At 38.9% G+C, this 17,025-nt stretch overlaps 1 protein-coding gene across 1 annotated transcript in view; it reads left to right on the top strand.

Annotated features, from left to right (window-relative positions):
* Nucleotides 1-17,025, top strand: part of LOC122802144 (glutamate carboxypeptidase 2-like) — a 1,578,923-nt gene that overhangs the window by 1,271,951 nt on the left and 289,947 nt on the right. The window contains exon 14 of the mRNA XM_044071823.1: nt 1,588-1,655. Within this exon, the coding sequence (XP_043927758.1) occupies nt 1,588-1,655 (68 nt within the window). The remainder of the gene's footprint in view (nt 1-1,587; nt 1,656-17,025) is intronic.

Below are 17,025 nucleotides of genomic sequence, written 5' to 3'. Positions count from 1 at the left end.
CACACACATTATGCAGGAGGTGGCTAAAAGCAAATTAGTGTAAATTAGCTATTATACCATGACCCCCCCAAAACGTGCACGCTGATTGGCCAGCGTGCCCGTTATACTAATGGAAAAGGTCCGTCGCCGGACTTTTTCCATTAGTATGTTAAATGGGTTTAACATGGCGGACAACTTTAAAATAAGCAAGTCCGTTGCTTATTTTAAAGCTGTCTCGCTATGTTAAACCCATTTAACTAGGCGGACATCTGAGATCTTGCTTTCTCAGTTCTGATGTACTGTGCAGGCGTGCAGTACATCAGAACTGACATCTGCAGAAGGGCAGTAAACAGGCATCATACTATGCCATTATTTAATAAAAGTAATTGTTTCTTTTCTTAAATAATGTCATGGTATAATAGCAATAACCCACTTCTGGGTGTGGGTAATGCTATAAGAAGCCAAGGTACTGTGAAGAAATAAATCAGGATAGAAAAGTAAAAACAGTGACAGGAATCTATGCAGGTATTTAACTTGTAGGTTAGGGACCGTCTCCCATACCAGGGGCTGATAGCAGAGTATAGAAAAAGGATATTTAACTTGTAGGTTAGGGACCGTCTCCCATACCAGGGGCTGATAGCAGAGTATAGAAAAAGGAAGCAGAAGAGAGGAATAATAAGTGAAAGACAACCCAGATGGGAGTTTCTAGTGGAGCCAAGAATTGCTGCTGTCACCGGAAAAGATAGAAAGCAGAGCAAAAAAAAAAAAGATTTTGCATGATAACTGTAAAAAACAATCAAATAAGCTTAGAAAGGATTGGGAAAAGAGAACAGACACATTACAATGAAACAATGGGAAGGGTTTTGTAGGGTACCGAAGTGTGCAATGTCTAATGGTTCAGTACGTTTTGCATGGAAATGGTTGCACAGACATTTTTGTACACTATGTAGGCTTCAAATGCCCTTTCCCAAGTGAGGATTAGGTGTTGGATATGTGAAGGGGAAGAGGGAGGAAGCTGGGGGCACGTATTTTGGGAGTGTATGGACTCCTTATAGAATGCTTTGATAAAAATATTGGGGGAACAAATTCTAAGGGAGATTTTGTTTTTTTTTAAGCTAGAGTTGATCGTTAGAAGTGCCAAGATATATTAAGGCTTTATTAAGCATAATGTTGTTTTCAGAAAAAAAAAAGCAGCAATGAGAAATGACTAAACCAGCTTTGGAAAATACACTGAAGATTGTAAAAGAAATTAAATAGATGGATGTGGGGTCATTAAAAGAGGGAGGAAGTGAAAAAAAAGTCATATTTGGAATCAATTCATGCAAACTAGTGGTCAAAATGTGGGAGAGTTGCTGGGTACTGAAAAATATGAAGGTATGATTTAAAAACTAATATTGAAGTTGAGAGGAAAAACTGAATAATGCATGAATATGAAGATGGGCAGTGTTCTTTAAATTTTGATCATTAGCATATGTGAACTCTAAAATTAAAGTTCGGCTGATGAAGGTGGGTTTTCTTCTCATTTTGTGAAAGGCATTTTTTTTTCTTTCACTTTAAGTAAGACACTGTGTGCTTTAGTAATTAACTCTTTTTTGTCCATATTTTCAGGAAACTACACATTGAGAGTGGACTGCACACCCTTGTTTTACAATCTGGTGTATGACTTAGCTAAAAAGGTAAAAGAAAATGTTATCATTTATCAGACTGCTTATTTACATAGTATATATAGTTTTCTGTTATTAGAGTAATGCCTTAATCATGACACGTTTTTCACTTGAGAAACATCACTTAATATTTTTTACAGCTGATTGGAGAAACAGATTTAGACTAATGCATTTAATTTGCTTTTCTGTCTCATTTGAACTCTGGGAAGATATAATGCCATCTCTTAGGAACTTTTTCAGAAGCAGCAACTGGGTATAATTCAGCTTGTATTCTATTCATAGTGTACATTTTTCTCCTACCTTTGATCATCAAGCAGAAGGGTGTTATTTAATGCTGATTATTATTTGTGGCTTCTCATTGCTGTTATCACTGTACATTGTACTCTGCTCTAGATGTTGTTTGAGACATCAAAATATTAATTGTGAACTGAATGTTATGTACATATAACCTATCTAATGCTTATGAGCGTGTTACCACCATGTTTCTATGAAGAATGAGCAGGTGGTGTAGGAAAGTGGGGGTATCTGTCTCTTACGGCCTTCTGTAAAAGAGGTTTATCCTGTAACCACAGATTTATATGAACACTAATGTGTTTTGGGGTATCTGTCTCTTATGGCCTTCTGTAAACGAGGTTTATCCTGTAACCACAGATTTATATGAACACTAATGTGTTTTGGGGTATCTGTCTCTTATGGCCTTCTGTAAAAGAGGTTTACCCTGTAACCACAGATGTATATGAACACTAATGTGGTTTTTGTCTGTCTTGTTGCCCAATTTTATGTTTTATGTCCCTTCATTCTTCACCCGACACTATGTACCCTCAGGTACTTTGTGATTCCTGCAGCATCTGTTCTGTAGTAATCTTTCTCATTGCTCCTTAACATTTCATTCTGGATGTGTGACGTTACTGGGCAGTCCACTAGAAAAGAAAAAAAAGTGTGTTTGTAAGGGTCATGAAGCAGAGCATTATCAGAATAAGTGTCAGTGAACTTAATCTGTCATGTATGCCAGCTACTGGGCAACTTTGTTATGCTGGAAGATACAATGTACAGTTACACATAATGTGTTCTTTTGGGTCTACTTCACATAATCGACCCACACTTCACTGAAACTCTCTTCGTAGAGATGAAAAGAGTGAACATTCAATAAAAATAACTTTCACATCAGTGAAAAATTCCACAGGGAAAGGAAGCAGTTGACCAATGTTAGGAAAGTGCCCTTTTCCTCACTACAGTGCAATCTCAGAGTTGGTATATATGTAGTTAGGTAGGTTTGATATACAGTGTTGTGTGTGGTGTTCATAAGGTGGCCAAGTGCTTCCTTTCCCTTTGATATTTTTCACTGATTTGAACATTTGTTTTATTGAACATTCACTCCTTTCATCTCTATGAAAAGGGTTTCAGCGAAGTGTGCTTCTATTATGTAACATAGACCCATTCTTTCACACATGCTACAGTCTTGGCAAACGTTGCACGTACCCCCCTTCAGAATGAGTTATACAGGCAACACTATTCATATTCCTCCAGGATAACATAGCACTTCATGCTACCGAACTGACGGACGTCTCAGGCATTATGGTGGTCTTACTGAACTATTGTCACAGATGCCTTGTCTCTGTTCCAGTGAGTCATCATTGTCTTTGTTACACAGGTTTTCATAAGTAAATAATATTTTAAAACAGTTAAACGTAACAATGCATTTTACATACATGTTGACTGTTTCCATACTGCTTGGGCATTTCCAAGTCATTCTTCAATAGGGCTGATTTAAGATATCTGGCAGGTGGATTGCAGAAGCACAGATAGGTGCATATACATGGGATAAATATAAATGTAGTGATAAGGAAGTCAAGAAGGTACCAGAACTATCTCACTTTCCTGCTGGGTGTGCATAAGAGAAATAACAGTTAAACTACCCTGATTCTTTAAGGAAGTGATGCATACTTTGTAGGATGAAAGAGACTGTGTGTTCATGCTGCAGTATTGTTATAACTCTGAATGCAGCCAAGATGGTGCCAGAAGTTTCTAAGAAAAACCTGCATTTGAAAGAGTTTTGTAGTAGCTTGTCAAACACAGAAAGACCAAACAAAATATAAAGAAGACTGAGTAATCCTTACAGATACGGAGTAACCAAAAAAAAAAAAAATATATATATATATATATATATATATATATATATTTTTTTTTTTTTTTTTTTTTTTGATTTTTTTATTAGTAGTTTCCATACCTCTCAACATCAAAAATCTGGACAAGGCCCATGAAAAATAGGTACACATCTGTACGTTGATTAACGTAAAATTTGCATACATAATTATGTAACCCCATCCATTCCAATGGAATTGTGGGATACCAACTTTAAAACGCAAACTGAAGAACAGACAACCAAAATATGGCACCAGAGTCCCCATGCAGCCATTCCAATGCCCCATTACCTGGTTATTTTGCCCCATTTATCATAAACACTAATGTGGCCATGCATATTGCTGCTTTACTTCTACAATGATTATGTGGGCTTTATTTTTACATTTTATAGCACAATGCACAAACACTAATAGATATTTGCTAAACAAAGCAACACTGTCTCACAATGAAAATAGACTTGGCATTAAAACGTCTCTGCCCTTGAAACTCACATTCATTGAAACAGCATGAAACCCACACCATATGCAAAGAAAATGCATCTGGCCAGTGGTGGCTAAAGATGACCTTTGGGCTGTTTTCAAATCATAGGCCCCTTGCATACATTTGATACACCTTCCTGACTTTATTAAATTATATTCCTTGTACAATACAGTACACTTGTTAGACTTAAGTTAGAGAGCAGTTTTAAATTTCTTGTTTGAACATTTTTCCATTAGGCAATGAAACAAAATGCATGAAACAATATTGACAAAACTGCCGAATTCAGAACATTTCCATCACACACACACACACACACACACACACACACACACACACACACACACACCTGCTCGTTCATCTCCAACCCTCTGCTTACACTTCAAGGGTATCAGAACTTGTCAGAGATTTGGGATGTATGGCTAGGCTTAAAAAGGCCCTTGTGGTCATTATCTTGTAAACACCTATGAACCTGTAAGCTACATCTCTGGGTGCATATGCTGTAAATTCTGCAAAGTTCTCTGATTTAGAAGAGTCTCCAGCAATTTTTTTTGTTTTTTTAATAAAACAGTTGCTTAATTCTTTTTCGAAACTATAAAACATTACTTGAAAAAGTCAACTTCTGAATACTTCTTTGCTCACATCCATTTGCTTCAAGTAATTGATTTATTTTATTCTACGAAGAACAACATTTCTGTTACTTAATTTGCCGAGTAGGATCGGACTGCTTGTTATTAGCATTCTTCCTTGATGCCTTCAAGTAGAAGTAATATCATTGATTTCATTAGGTATAATTTGCACTTCGTTTTACATATGAACATATTGTAAATAACTTGATCAGATTATTGCTATGCAGGAAAGGACTAAATTAAAGTCATCAATCAGTATGGCCATCATGATGACCTGTGCCATTGGCAGATCCCCAAAATTTGTAATATGATATGTATTTTATTAAACATCTCGTTTAGACAGTAGGATATGCAGACATCACGGTCTGTGAAAAATCTTCCTTTCATTTTAACTCAAGCTGCAGATTAAACAAGATGTGGCACTGACCTTTCTTTTAATATTTTTGAATTAGCACTACTTAGTAATATAGTTGTGCTCGAATAGTCTGTTCTAACTTGTTTAGTAACAATGTATTAACTGGTGCAGTGAATTCCTTAATTTACTAGTTTTACTAAGTACTGACATCAGTATTTCAGACCGGTAGATATCCTGGACAGCTTTGCTACTGAAATTCCAGCTTTAATAATTGTACTTGACGTGGTAAGACAGTGTGAAAATATTTGATGATAACCTTAACAAGTGCTAGTGTGCATTCACACACCTCACTCCAGAAGTTGTTTGGTGAGAATTTATCCTCTGACTGTAAATGAAGAACCTGTTGAGCATTGTCCATACTTAACACACACACACAATTCCGCTCGTTCTAACTAAAAGGAACTTCTTAAACTGACACTTGTAACAACAAACTGATAACTCTATAAGTAAGGAACTCCTTAAGCTGACGCTCATTCCATTCACAAATACCTTAAGCTGAACTCCGAGCAAGCTGATAACTGCAATGCTCGTATTCCCGCTCACAATTCTGTTCACAAATCAGACGCTCGCATTCCCGCTCGTAAATCCTTTCAAGCAGTGAAGCAGCCAGCCGAAAATTTGTGCACGTGAGCTCAATTCTGACAGGCTGACGGAGCTGACATCATCACACTCGGAAATTAAGGGGTGCCACTCGGACCCCAAAACTCAGTAAAATCCTAGTAATTCGGTACAGTTGGGAGGTATAGTAGTTACTAGGCATGCAGTCCAGGAGACCATTAAGGAAACTAGTCCACATTTACAGTTGCAGAAAAACACTGTCTAGTTAACTGATTTACTGACTTACTCAAGGTCACACATTAGACAAATGAAGGCTGAGGGGAATCAAACCCTGTACCATATTTCATAGCCTTAATCCTACGCAGTAACTGTCAGACATGAAGTTTAAGTGTCCATTGAAGGAGGCCTGTGGGATATATGCAAAAGATTCCTTAAGGACATTTAGTGCTCCAACTGTAAGGCTTGTGAATGCTCAATGGCTTCTTACTTTTAAAGTCTTTAATGATGCATCCAGGCCTTTAAAGCCGAACCTCACTAGCTATAGATATGACGTGCTTTATACTTTTTATGTGCTTGTCCCCCAGTGGTTGCTTTGCATCAAAATCTCTGTTATTAATGATTATCTTACAGAAATATGAAACCATTTGCTGTATACATGTCTTGTATCTACTGTGACCTTCTTGGTTTAATATAATTATGTACATTATTATTGTACTTTCAGAATTTTTTTTTGCTATTGTAATAGATTGCGGTTGAAAGTGGACCCCCAAGGTCTAATCCAGTCAGTCTACCTCACATTAAATAATATTGAAAAATTAGTATGTGTGGGATTTTGGGGCAGGTGTGTTGTGATCGGGGTCCAACATGATTTCTTTTAGCTATTTCTTATAACAGTGATACCTGCCAGGGTTGGGAGTTATACAAAGATTTACAACTGAGTGGACAGGTTTGATCACCCTAAGGATTAAACATACAATACCATGCCAAGGTTTTTAAATATTGAGTTTTAGACGGTATTAATTTCATGATGCTTGAGTATTGAGAATGCATAACAATTAGATTTGCTTCATGAACTTTGTAAAATGTAGTGTTGAAGATAATGAATTTACCATGCAGAGGGTGCCTAAATGAGTTGCTTTTCTTCTCTGCTAAGTCATACAGAAGTGTTTTTCTGTTAGGGAGTAGAACATTTGTTCTCTTCCTCTGAAATCTGATTGGCATTAACACAAGATCTGGCAATTAACCTGCAGGGTATTCAGTGTTACCCTCCCACAGAAGTTGTGCTTTTCTGGCCTTTATTTGGATAAGCTGCATTGTATAATTAATGGGATACTAGAAAATTTAATTTTGTTTGGTAATTGAAAACGTTCAGCTGGGAAGAATCATTTTTCAGCAAAGGCCTGAGGAAATGTGTTTCACAAGGGAAACAGTTAAAGTAATATAAATTATAATATGAAGTCATTCAATATATGTTTGAGTAGTCTAGCTGCGAGGCATACAGAACATAGGGCTACATAAATTGAAAAGTACATCAGGTAGTAAAATAGACATTGCATTGACTGTAGGAATTGTGTGCTGAAAGACATTGGGGAAAGCAGATTAATTATTAGTTCAGAAGTGCAGTTGTTGGCAAATAAGCTACCAAGAAGACCAGTTGGTTTGATCGATCTTTCTGTTTACTTTAAAACCTGTGTTAACTAGTGTAGCAGCAGAGTATAATTCTTTAAGGGGTGTTGGAAGCATTGTAAAATGTTATATTCCCTTGCAGTCTTCCAAAGTTGGTTACAAGGCGCTTCATGCTACCATTCTGTATAACTGTACCAGAGAGACAAGTAAATAAAATGCTGAAAATATCAATATGGTCTGTGTAAAAGTAAAATCTACAGCAGCGTTTAAGCTTCAAAATAAATTAAGGTTTTAACAATACATATGCCAGCAGCATGACTAACTCAGATGATGGGTGTGTCATTCCCCTTCTGGGCCAGTAATCAAGGAGCGTGAGTCCTCACCACTGACACCGGGGAGGAACGTTCACTTGGAACAAAAATAGATACACACAGTATTCCCAGATGCAGCTCTCTGCATCAAGCACAATTTCCCTTTATCGCACACAGGGAACACACTTAGGTGGCTGGGTTTCTCTCTCTCTCCAGGCCCCAAATAAGACTCCCCACTAGCACAGCTGTAAAGTGAGTCCTCAGCCGAGTGTCCAAGCCAAGTCCTCCATCTCTGTGAAACCAGTGCTCTGTGTCCCAGCTCCAAGCAGCTGACGCACACACTCTTTAAGATTTGATTTATACACACACACACACCTGGGAAAGGCTGGCACAGATTTACCCACTCTGCTTGCCCAGACTATAAGGTCGTTACTGCCATCAGACACTCCAGCTACTGTAAGGCTCTTACAAGGGTACCGAGTTATACTGAGTGAAATTAATATTAATACAAATGGTAATGTTGGCCAACCAACAAGGCTTTCGGGAACAGCCACAGTGTCACCAAATAAATGTAAGTACTCTCAAGGCTTAGAAATATTCTCTAAAGGACCAGCCAGAATGAAAAGTTTAAATATATTTAATAATAAATAATAAAAGAATATGAAAATACTAAATATCTGTTTACAATAAGCACCGGAGTTTCAGTCACAGGAAATGTTAAAATAACACAGATGAATAGATTCACACAGCTACAGAAAAACAGTACTTAACTAATCTCAATATGTTTTCCTGTCTGATCTAACAAATTACTATTCTCTGGTTACTTACTAAAGCAAGGCAAGGTGAATTAGATGAGTGATCCTTCTACGGCAGGTTCCAAAAACAGACTGCAATGAAACTTCAGTCCCATCTAGTATTAAAGCATAATTTTAATGCTGGATTATAAAATAACATCACACAAAATCAGGTCAATTGATTTTGGTTCCCATACTATCCCCTTTACTAGAGGCTGCCAGGATTTAACACCAATGTGTTACTGTACACACCTAGAGCTTTGCTAAGATCTGTTGCAGCTTCTAGAAGTCGTAAAACAATTTCAAACTTCCACCCTTCCAGAATAGCAATTAGCTCACCCCAAGGAAAATACAGAAGGTTCCTAGCACAGATATTTTGTCACTGGCTGCATTGAGACCTGTGAGATACAATCTTTATGGCCTGAATTAAGTAATTTAATTTCAGGATATTTTTTCTCAATGTTTGCTGGGGCTGAGCTTAACCTCTTCTCTTCCAGTATCCTCTGTTACAATATTAATTTAAACAGTTATGATACAGTCTGACGTACATGTTTTTTTCTTGTTTCTGTCCAGCAGGACTCACTGTTACACTTTTTAACACAAGCAGCTTTATAAATACATTTTCAACACAAGCTCATGTACAAATCAGTTTGATATACAAATGACATATAATTCTTTACAAAACTCCAGCTAGCTATGCTGGCATATTTTACACATCCACTGCCCTACCTCTCCTGGCATAGCTGGTAAAACCTCACATCATCACGATGGGTATGATGCTTCATCTTACAAACCTGTTAGTTGAGACCCTTTTTTTAAAATTATCCCTTTCTGAGGAAAATATGAATTAAGGCTGTGATTCAGAAAGGCTGACATCCACAAAAATTATCCCTTTCTGAGGAAAATATGAATTAAGGCTGTGATTCAGAAAGGCTGACATCCACAGTAATTCATAACACAGATATTTTCCTGCCAGGAGTATGCCTTTTCCCATTCAGAGACTGGCCCTCCACAGTGATTCTACATGGTCTGTGTTGAGACTCATGGGCAGTGCTACATGCTAAGGAGGCATTATGGGAAAGCAGCCCATGCTACTTAGTCATTTACTCTCCCCCAGAAATGCCTGTGGAAAGACATTTACAAAGTAAAGTGATTCACTGTAAGTTGGTATTATTGAACATGTCTGAAAAACTACAGTCACCCATTATAGTCAGTGAGGGAGACCACATAAGTTCATAGGTTATTAGGCTAGTGGCCCTAGAGCCTTTACAAGCCTAAACATGTTAACCCCAAGTATCCCCATTTGTTCTTTTTTGGTAGTTCACAGAACAAATTTATGAACAGAGATGGTATGTGATCAACACTGGCTACCCCTGTTTATGAGGGACAAGGGTGCCATCCCAGGGGTGAATTTGTGGTCTCCCATCCATTTATCTAGGTTGCATTTAAATAGGGTCATTGAGGAGCTTTGTTTTACATGAATAGGAAGTATATTCCAGAGAAGCGGCAGTCTCTGGGAGACATACCTGTCTCTGCAGCATGTTCTGTTAATGTCATAACCCAGGTTGAGATCCCTAGAGAGAGAGAGAGACTCTTGTGTCATTTGACTTGCAGGTGTGCAGCATTTCCATTAGGCAGGGTTGGACATTGCCCTATAGGCCAGGCACAAGCTGCCTCTCAGCAGCCTATAAGATACAGAGTAAAGTGACAGAGCTTTCAGCCTTTCCATGTTGGCCATGGTTTGGAGTCACTATACTTTCTTAGTGAGAAACGTCTGAGGTCTTTCCAGCTGCTGCAGGTGTCTGGTGAGGCACTTGCAAAAGGGTACATTATACTTTGTTAGTGGTCTGATGAGGGTCAAGTACAGTGGAGTTATAACATCCTTTGACCTGGATGCTATGTCCTTGCTTATGAGGTGAGGAAATTAGAAGGCTTTCCTTACCACTGTGGAAACTTGGTGGTCAAAGTTCAGATTGCTATCAACCTGTGTTCCCAAGTCCTGCACCACTCCGTTAGAATTCAGGGTGTTCTGTCAGTACTGTAATTTGTAGGGAATTCCATTTTGCCAAAGGGAATGATAATGCATTTCTTTGTATTTAGTTTTAGACCCTGGCTTTGGCACCAATCATTTGTTTGTGTTCCCCAAAGATGTCAACATAGTACAAGAAGGGTGACTCAATTCAATGAGTGCTATCTGTTTGCAATCATCAGCAAACTTAGTTAGCCAAAGGACACCTACTTTGTCCTGGACTTTTGAAAAATAGATGCCAAACAGTAAGGGGTCCAGCACAGACCTCTGTGGTACTCCACTGTTGATGAGTCTACTGGTGGAGGTGGAGTCACCAATTTTGACAGAGTGTTTTCTGTCGGTGAGACATTTTGCTACCCATCTAGTAACATAAGGGTTAATCCCTATCTGGGAGAGTTTTTCAATGATGCCAGAATAGGGAGATGTGTTGAAAGCCTTGGCAAGATTGAAATAGACAATGTGCACTGTCTTACCCTAGTCCATGGCTTTGCTGACATTCTCAAAAAGTCCACCAGGTTTAATAAGCATGATCTAACCTTAACAAAGTCATACTGGGTTGGGTACAGCATTTAGAGGTCGCCTTTGTCCTTGTTGATAATTCTTTCTATGGCCTTACAGATGAAGCTGGTTAGACTTATGGGTATGTAATTCCCAGAGTCAGTTGATGCCCCCCTCCCTTTGTGCAGAGGGATTACTGTTGCTATTCACTATTCTGCAGGAACATAGCCAGTTCTCAAGATATGATTAAAGAGAATGCCAAGTGGGTCCACTAGGTCTTGTTTTAGATAGTTTAGTAAATGACCTGGAATATTATGTGGTCCCACTGAGGTGGTGTTTTTGACCTTGGTGAGTACAGAGATGACCTGCTGTCTAAAGATAGTAGGCAGAGGGCTGGTTTCTGGTATTCTTTGGGATGTGGTAGGTGGGGATTGGGGGGTGAATTTGTGCTGAATCTGTCAGCTAGGAGGTTGGCAATATCTTCCGTGTAATATGAGTGATCCCATCTACAGCCAGTTTGGCACATAGCTGGACATTCCCTTTTAGACTTTGGATTTATTTGGAGAATGCCTTATGATTATCCTTGGCTATGGATGCAATTTTAGTTTTGTAATTTGCATTAGAAGACTTTACAAGATTTCTAATATTCTTGTTTAGTCTTAGGAGGGAACTCATCCTCTGCAGAGTGATATCCCTCTTGCTTTTGCACAGCAGTTTCTTCCTCTTGTTATATAATCTGTTTGTACTTGAAGTGCACCTTGTTGGCTTGTTTTTATGGGAAAACCTGGTTTTGATGCAGTCAGGTACAGCAGAATTTACACTTCACTTACGTGTTTGTACAGAGCATTTGCGTACACTTCTGCATAGTGATCATTGATGGCTGCGATTGCGAGTGGTATGAAGCTTTTTATACCATCGTTTTGTAGACTGGAGTTAGCTTTGGTAAGGCTTTTTATAATTTTTGTTCCTGTGAAGTTGTCATCTCCAATGGTTACTTCAAGTGAGACTGATTTTTGGTCTAACCTAACCAAGGAGTGCATCACGCATGGGGGAAGTACAGTGACCCCCACCCAGGTTGGAGAGTACTATGTCCAGAACATTATTTATTTAACATATGTTGACCGGGAAAGTCCAACTAGGACACAGCCTAGTTTCATTGGAGGCACAGGGAAAAAGGCTGCAGATGCATATCTTTGGAATGAAGACCCCCTAGTGGGGATGTAGACTATCTGTTCCAGAGCATTTGTGTTAACAAAGTCCAGGAGCCTCGGAGCAAGTGTGTTTTTGCTTATGCATGTCCCCCAGTCTATGGAAGGATAGTTGAAATCTCCCATGACTAAGGTGTCTAGCTGTATGGCAATGGATTCCAGGAAACTGAGGTAAGCAGCATGCTTATCCTGGTTCATGGTAGAGAGTCTATATCCAGCAGTGATGTGGTGTGGTGCTTTCCCAGTAGTTAATTTGACATGGAGTAATTTGAGAGAGTCATGCTGTGTGAACAGTCTCAAAGTGTATTTAGTTTTAATAAATATGGATACACCTCCAGCTTTGGTTCCTTCATGTTCATTTTGATGTCTGAATGTCTGTAGGGCATTGTAGCCTTGCACAGTTGAGCTGCTCTCAGCGGCCTTGAACAATGTTTCAGTAACTGCACAGATGTCAGCATCCTCTAAAGTGAGGATTGCTTCCAGGGAGTGCAGTTTGTTTAAACTCCTAGCATTAAAGCAGCGCAACCTTGCATTTGTCTTGATTAGATTTTGTTACTTTGGCAAATTTGTTTTGACATTGCTTAAAAAAGGCATTATAGGGGAGGCAAGGGCCTTTGCCAGTATCTGAAAGCCTAGGGAGGGCAGGTACAGGCCATCTCTAGCAAAGCAGCAAAATCTGTCTACCATATCCTCCCTGGCTGACAGATGCTGGATCCCCCTGGACTGATATCAGAAGCTGGCCAATTGTTTAAGTCATTCATTTTTTTGTTAATGTAGTGGCATCGTCCTGGGTGAGGGTAGGATACTACTTAGGGCCTACCCATCTGGGACACATAATCCAAGATTTGCATGATGTCTCTTTTCATGTAGTCCAGAGAGGTATGGTCTATGTCAGAGTCATAATGGTACTTATTGAGTGACTTGAGTGCATGCGTGATTTGTCAGATCCTGCACCTGGTAGGCAGCTGACCGTGGCCTTCTCCTTGTATAGTCTGGTGAGGGGGACATATGTTTGTCTCACTGTAGAGTCTCCTGTGACCAAGACATTTGATGGGTTTTGCCTTGGGGGTTTATTTGTTGAGATATGCGCGCGTGTGTGTGTGTGTGTGTGTGTGTGTGTGTGTGTGTGTGTGTGTGTGTGTGTTGCTATTTGTAGTGGCTTATTTCTCTTTAGTGGTGAGTGTAGGTGGTGTGCATTTGGAAGGTCTCTGTTCTTTTTGTAGGCTTTTAGTGAGTACCTCCACTTCTGTGGGTTTATGTGTCGTGGCCTTATTTTGTGTGAGAGGTGTGGTGTGCATGAGAAGTGAAGCATGTGTGCTGACAACCTGTTTCATATCTAGTTTGTTTTTACGTGAGAGAATCAACTCCGATTCCACAGTGTATTTGCATCTCTCACATAGGATGTTAGTTTGCTTTAGGAGTAAATGGTTGTCCTTATAAATGAGGCAATTGCTACATTGCCTCAAGATGCTCATATCAATCAAGCTGGCAGGAAAAATGAGGGGAAACTGCCAGTCCATTGTGGCAGGATTTTTCTGAATATGGGAAGGAAGTGGGCTAGCTGGACTTAAGTCACAAACAGCAAAAATGAAGCAGTAATTCAATTAAATACAGTTAAAGTGCAGTGCTGGCTTACAATATACTTATTTTTCAGTGGATGCCATGGATTTTAGTGCAGATGCACTACAGACTTCTAGCTAAATTTTCCAAATGTTGAGCAGGTTTGATAAACTGAGCACGAACTGTACAAACATAAGGCTTATACACAGGCATATTTTAACAGTTTTAACACAACTACCAATGGGAAAGCTCCAAACTGAGCCTTTCTCAAGCAGTCCCGAACTCAGATGGGTCCTGTGCCACACACTTCTGCCACAAGGGTGCAGGGAGGCCCTCTTAATGTATGATGGCTGGTTTAAGAGCACAGACATACCAAACAGTCTTGATTCTACAGGTCTAAATGTAGCCTATGCTATGTAAGGCAAGGAAGCACAATTTCTAAATGGGAAGGAGTAAAGGAGAGACACTTACTGGTCAAAGGGAGAGTGCATAGTAGTATACTATTAGATGACCTGCTGTGGTACCATAATCTGCATAAACTGGCAGCTCTTTGAGCAGCTGTAAACAGTGTGAGACTATGAAGAGCATTTCCTATAGAGGATTTTAAACCAGAAAGGGTTACTTATATTCAAGCATGGGGAACCACGTTTGCCCGATGCTTTTATTGCAGCAGGATGAAAGACTATTCTCAATTTAAAACCTCAGGCCAATCAAATAAAAACACAATAAGCCATCGACCAATAGTGCCCACATTGCATTGGCTGAATTTAGCTCAGTGCTCCCACCAGAGTCTAAAAGAACTCTTCCAATGTAAAACAAACTGGCTTTCAGCTCAAGTGCTGTCACAAGTGCTTTAGAACAAAAGTGAGTATTCCTCCAAAATCAGGAGCCCTTGGAAATAATTTCACTAACCCTGAGAAATGTTCACAACACACAAAAACTTTGCAAAACTTAGAAATATTTGACAGACTCTGAACAGATTTTGCAGAATACCATTAAAACAACCTAAGAGCAGTACAATAACAAACAGATAGAGTCTCTTTAATAAATGCAGGCAGAAAAATAGTGATAAATTCAACCTACTACATAAATGCAGCACAAAACTGTTAAATATGACAGAGACAGTTAGAGCAAGTGGAAGAAAAAATATCCGCTTTGTAGGTCCAGGTGGTTTTAGAAGCAAAAATCCAAGTGTTGCAGTCACAGATGTCCAAGCCAGGCACAAGGAAAATCTGAATAAATGAGCATGATCTTATAAAAATGTAATTCTTTTATACTTTTTACATGAGATAGTCTCTTCCAATTCCACAGTGTATTTGCATCTGTCACATTGGGTCTTATTATACATGAGGCAATTGCTACATTGCCTCAAGATGCTCATATCAATCAAGCTGGTAGGAGAAATGATGGGAAGCTGCCAGTCCATTGTGGCAGGATTTTTGTAAATGTGGAATTTGGGAAGGAAGTGGGCTAGATAGACTTAGTCACAAACAGCAGAAATGAAGCAGTAATTCAATTAAGTACAGTTAAAGTGCAGTACTGGCTTAAAATATACTTATTTTTCAGTGGATGCCTTGGATTTCACTGCAGTTGCACTACAGACCTCTAGCTAAATATTCCAAATGTTGAGCAGGTTTGATAAACTGAGCACAAACCATACAAACATAAGTCTTATCCACAGGCAAATGTAAACAGTTTTAACATAACTACCAGTGAGAAAGCCAGCAGGATGAAAGACTATTCTCAAGTTAAACCCTCAGGCCAATCAGATAAAAACACAATAAGCTATCGACCAAAAGTGCCCACATTTCATTGGTTAAATTTAGCTCTATCCTCCCACCAAAGTGCAAAAGAACCCTTCCAATGTGAAACTAACTGGCTTTCAGTTCAAGTGTTGTCACAAGTGCTTTATAACAAAAGTGAGAATTCCTGCAAAATAAGGAGAAATGTTCACAACACATAAAAACTTTGCAAAACTTAGAAATATTTTGGCAGACTCAGAACAGCTTTTGAAGAGTACTGTTAGACAACTGAACAGCAGTCTGCCAAAATATTTCTAAGTTTTGCAAAGTTTTTGTGTGTTGTGACATTTCTCAGGGTTAGTGATAATGCAGGAATTTTTACTTCTGCTTTAAAGCATTAACCCTGAGAAATGTCACAACACAAAAAACTTTGCAAAACTTAGAAATATTTTGACAGACTCAGAACAGCTTTTGCAGAATACTGTTAGACAACTGAACAGCAGTACAGTAACAAACTGACTGAGTTTTTTTAATAAGTGCAGGCTGAAAAACAGTTATAAATTCAACCAAATAAATAAATGCAACACACAACTGTTAAATATCACTGAAACAGAGCTAGTGCAAAAAATATACTTATATCAGCTTTGTAGGTCCAGATGGTTTTAGAAGCAAAAATACAAGTTTTGCAGTCACAGATGTCCATGCCAGGCACAAGGAAGCTCTGAATAAATGAGCCCAAAAGAGCCCAACATAAAATAAGATCAGGTAAATCTCCATTGGGTTAGTGGAGTCAGTGCGTAAGGGTGTGTATGTGTGTCACACCGTGTGTTTCTGTGTGCGCAGAGATCCAAGTGTTCTCAAGTGTGTGTGTATGTATGTATGTGTGTATATTTGTGTGAGGGGACAATAGTACCTTTAAACTCCCATAGACTAATAAGTACATCCTGCAATATTGGGGTGGAACCTGACATGATGGAGCAGTCTTTAACTTTCCTGTTATCACTTAAAAAGTTAATAGAACAATAGGTTTTGCAGGAAGTAAAAGGTGCAGGGGGAGACATTACAAATGAGGGACACCCTTTAAAGGTTACTCTACTTCACCTGTAAAGTTAATTTAATAGGATTAGCAATTATTTAAAAACTATCTGAACCCTTGGCACAGGAATCAGTTCACTAATTTCACATATTTAATCCTATAAACTACATGAGGGCTCAATAGAAGAGCGGTCATTGCATTAGAATGTATTTTCTGAATAAGAAGTGTAAAGTTCTGGTGTTTTGCAGTATTGACTGACTGACTAATGGTCCATGAGTTCTGATGGACAGGCAAGTATAAGAGGCAAAATCAGGGATGCTGTGTAAAATCAGGGACAGTTGAGAGGGATGGGGAGGG

This window comes from Protopterus annectens, chromosome 5.part0 (genome assembly GCF_019279795.1).
Source record: "Protopterus annectens isolate FY-2018-M chromosome 5.part0, PAN1.0, whole genome shotgun sequence".
NCBI lineage: Eukaryota > Metazoa > Chordata > Ceratodontiformes > Protopteridae > Protopterus > Protopterus annectens.
The sequence above is the reverse complement of the archived record's forward strand: the minus strand, read 5'-3'. Positions and strand labels throughout refer to the sequence as shown.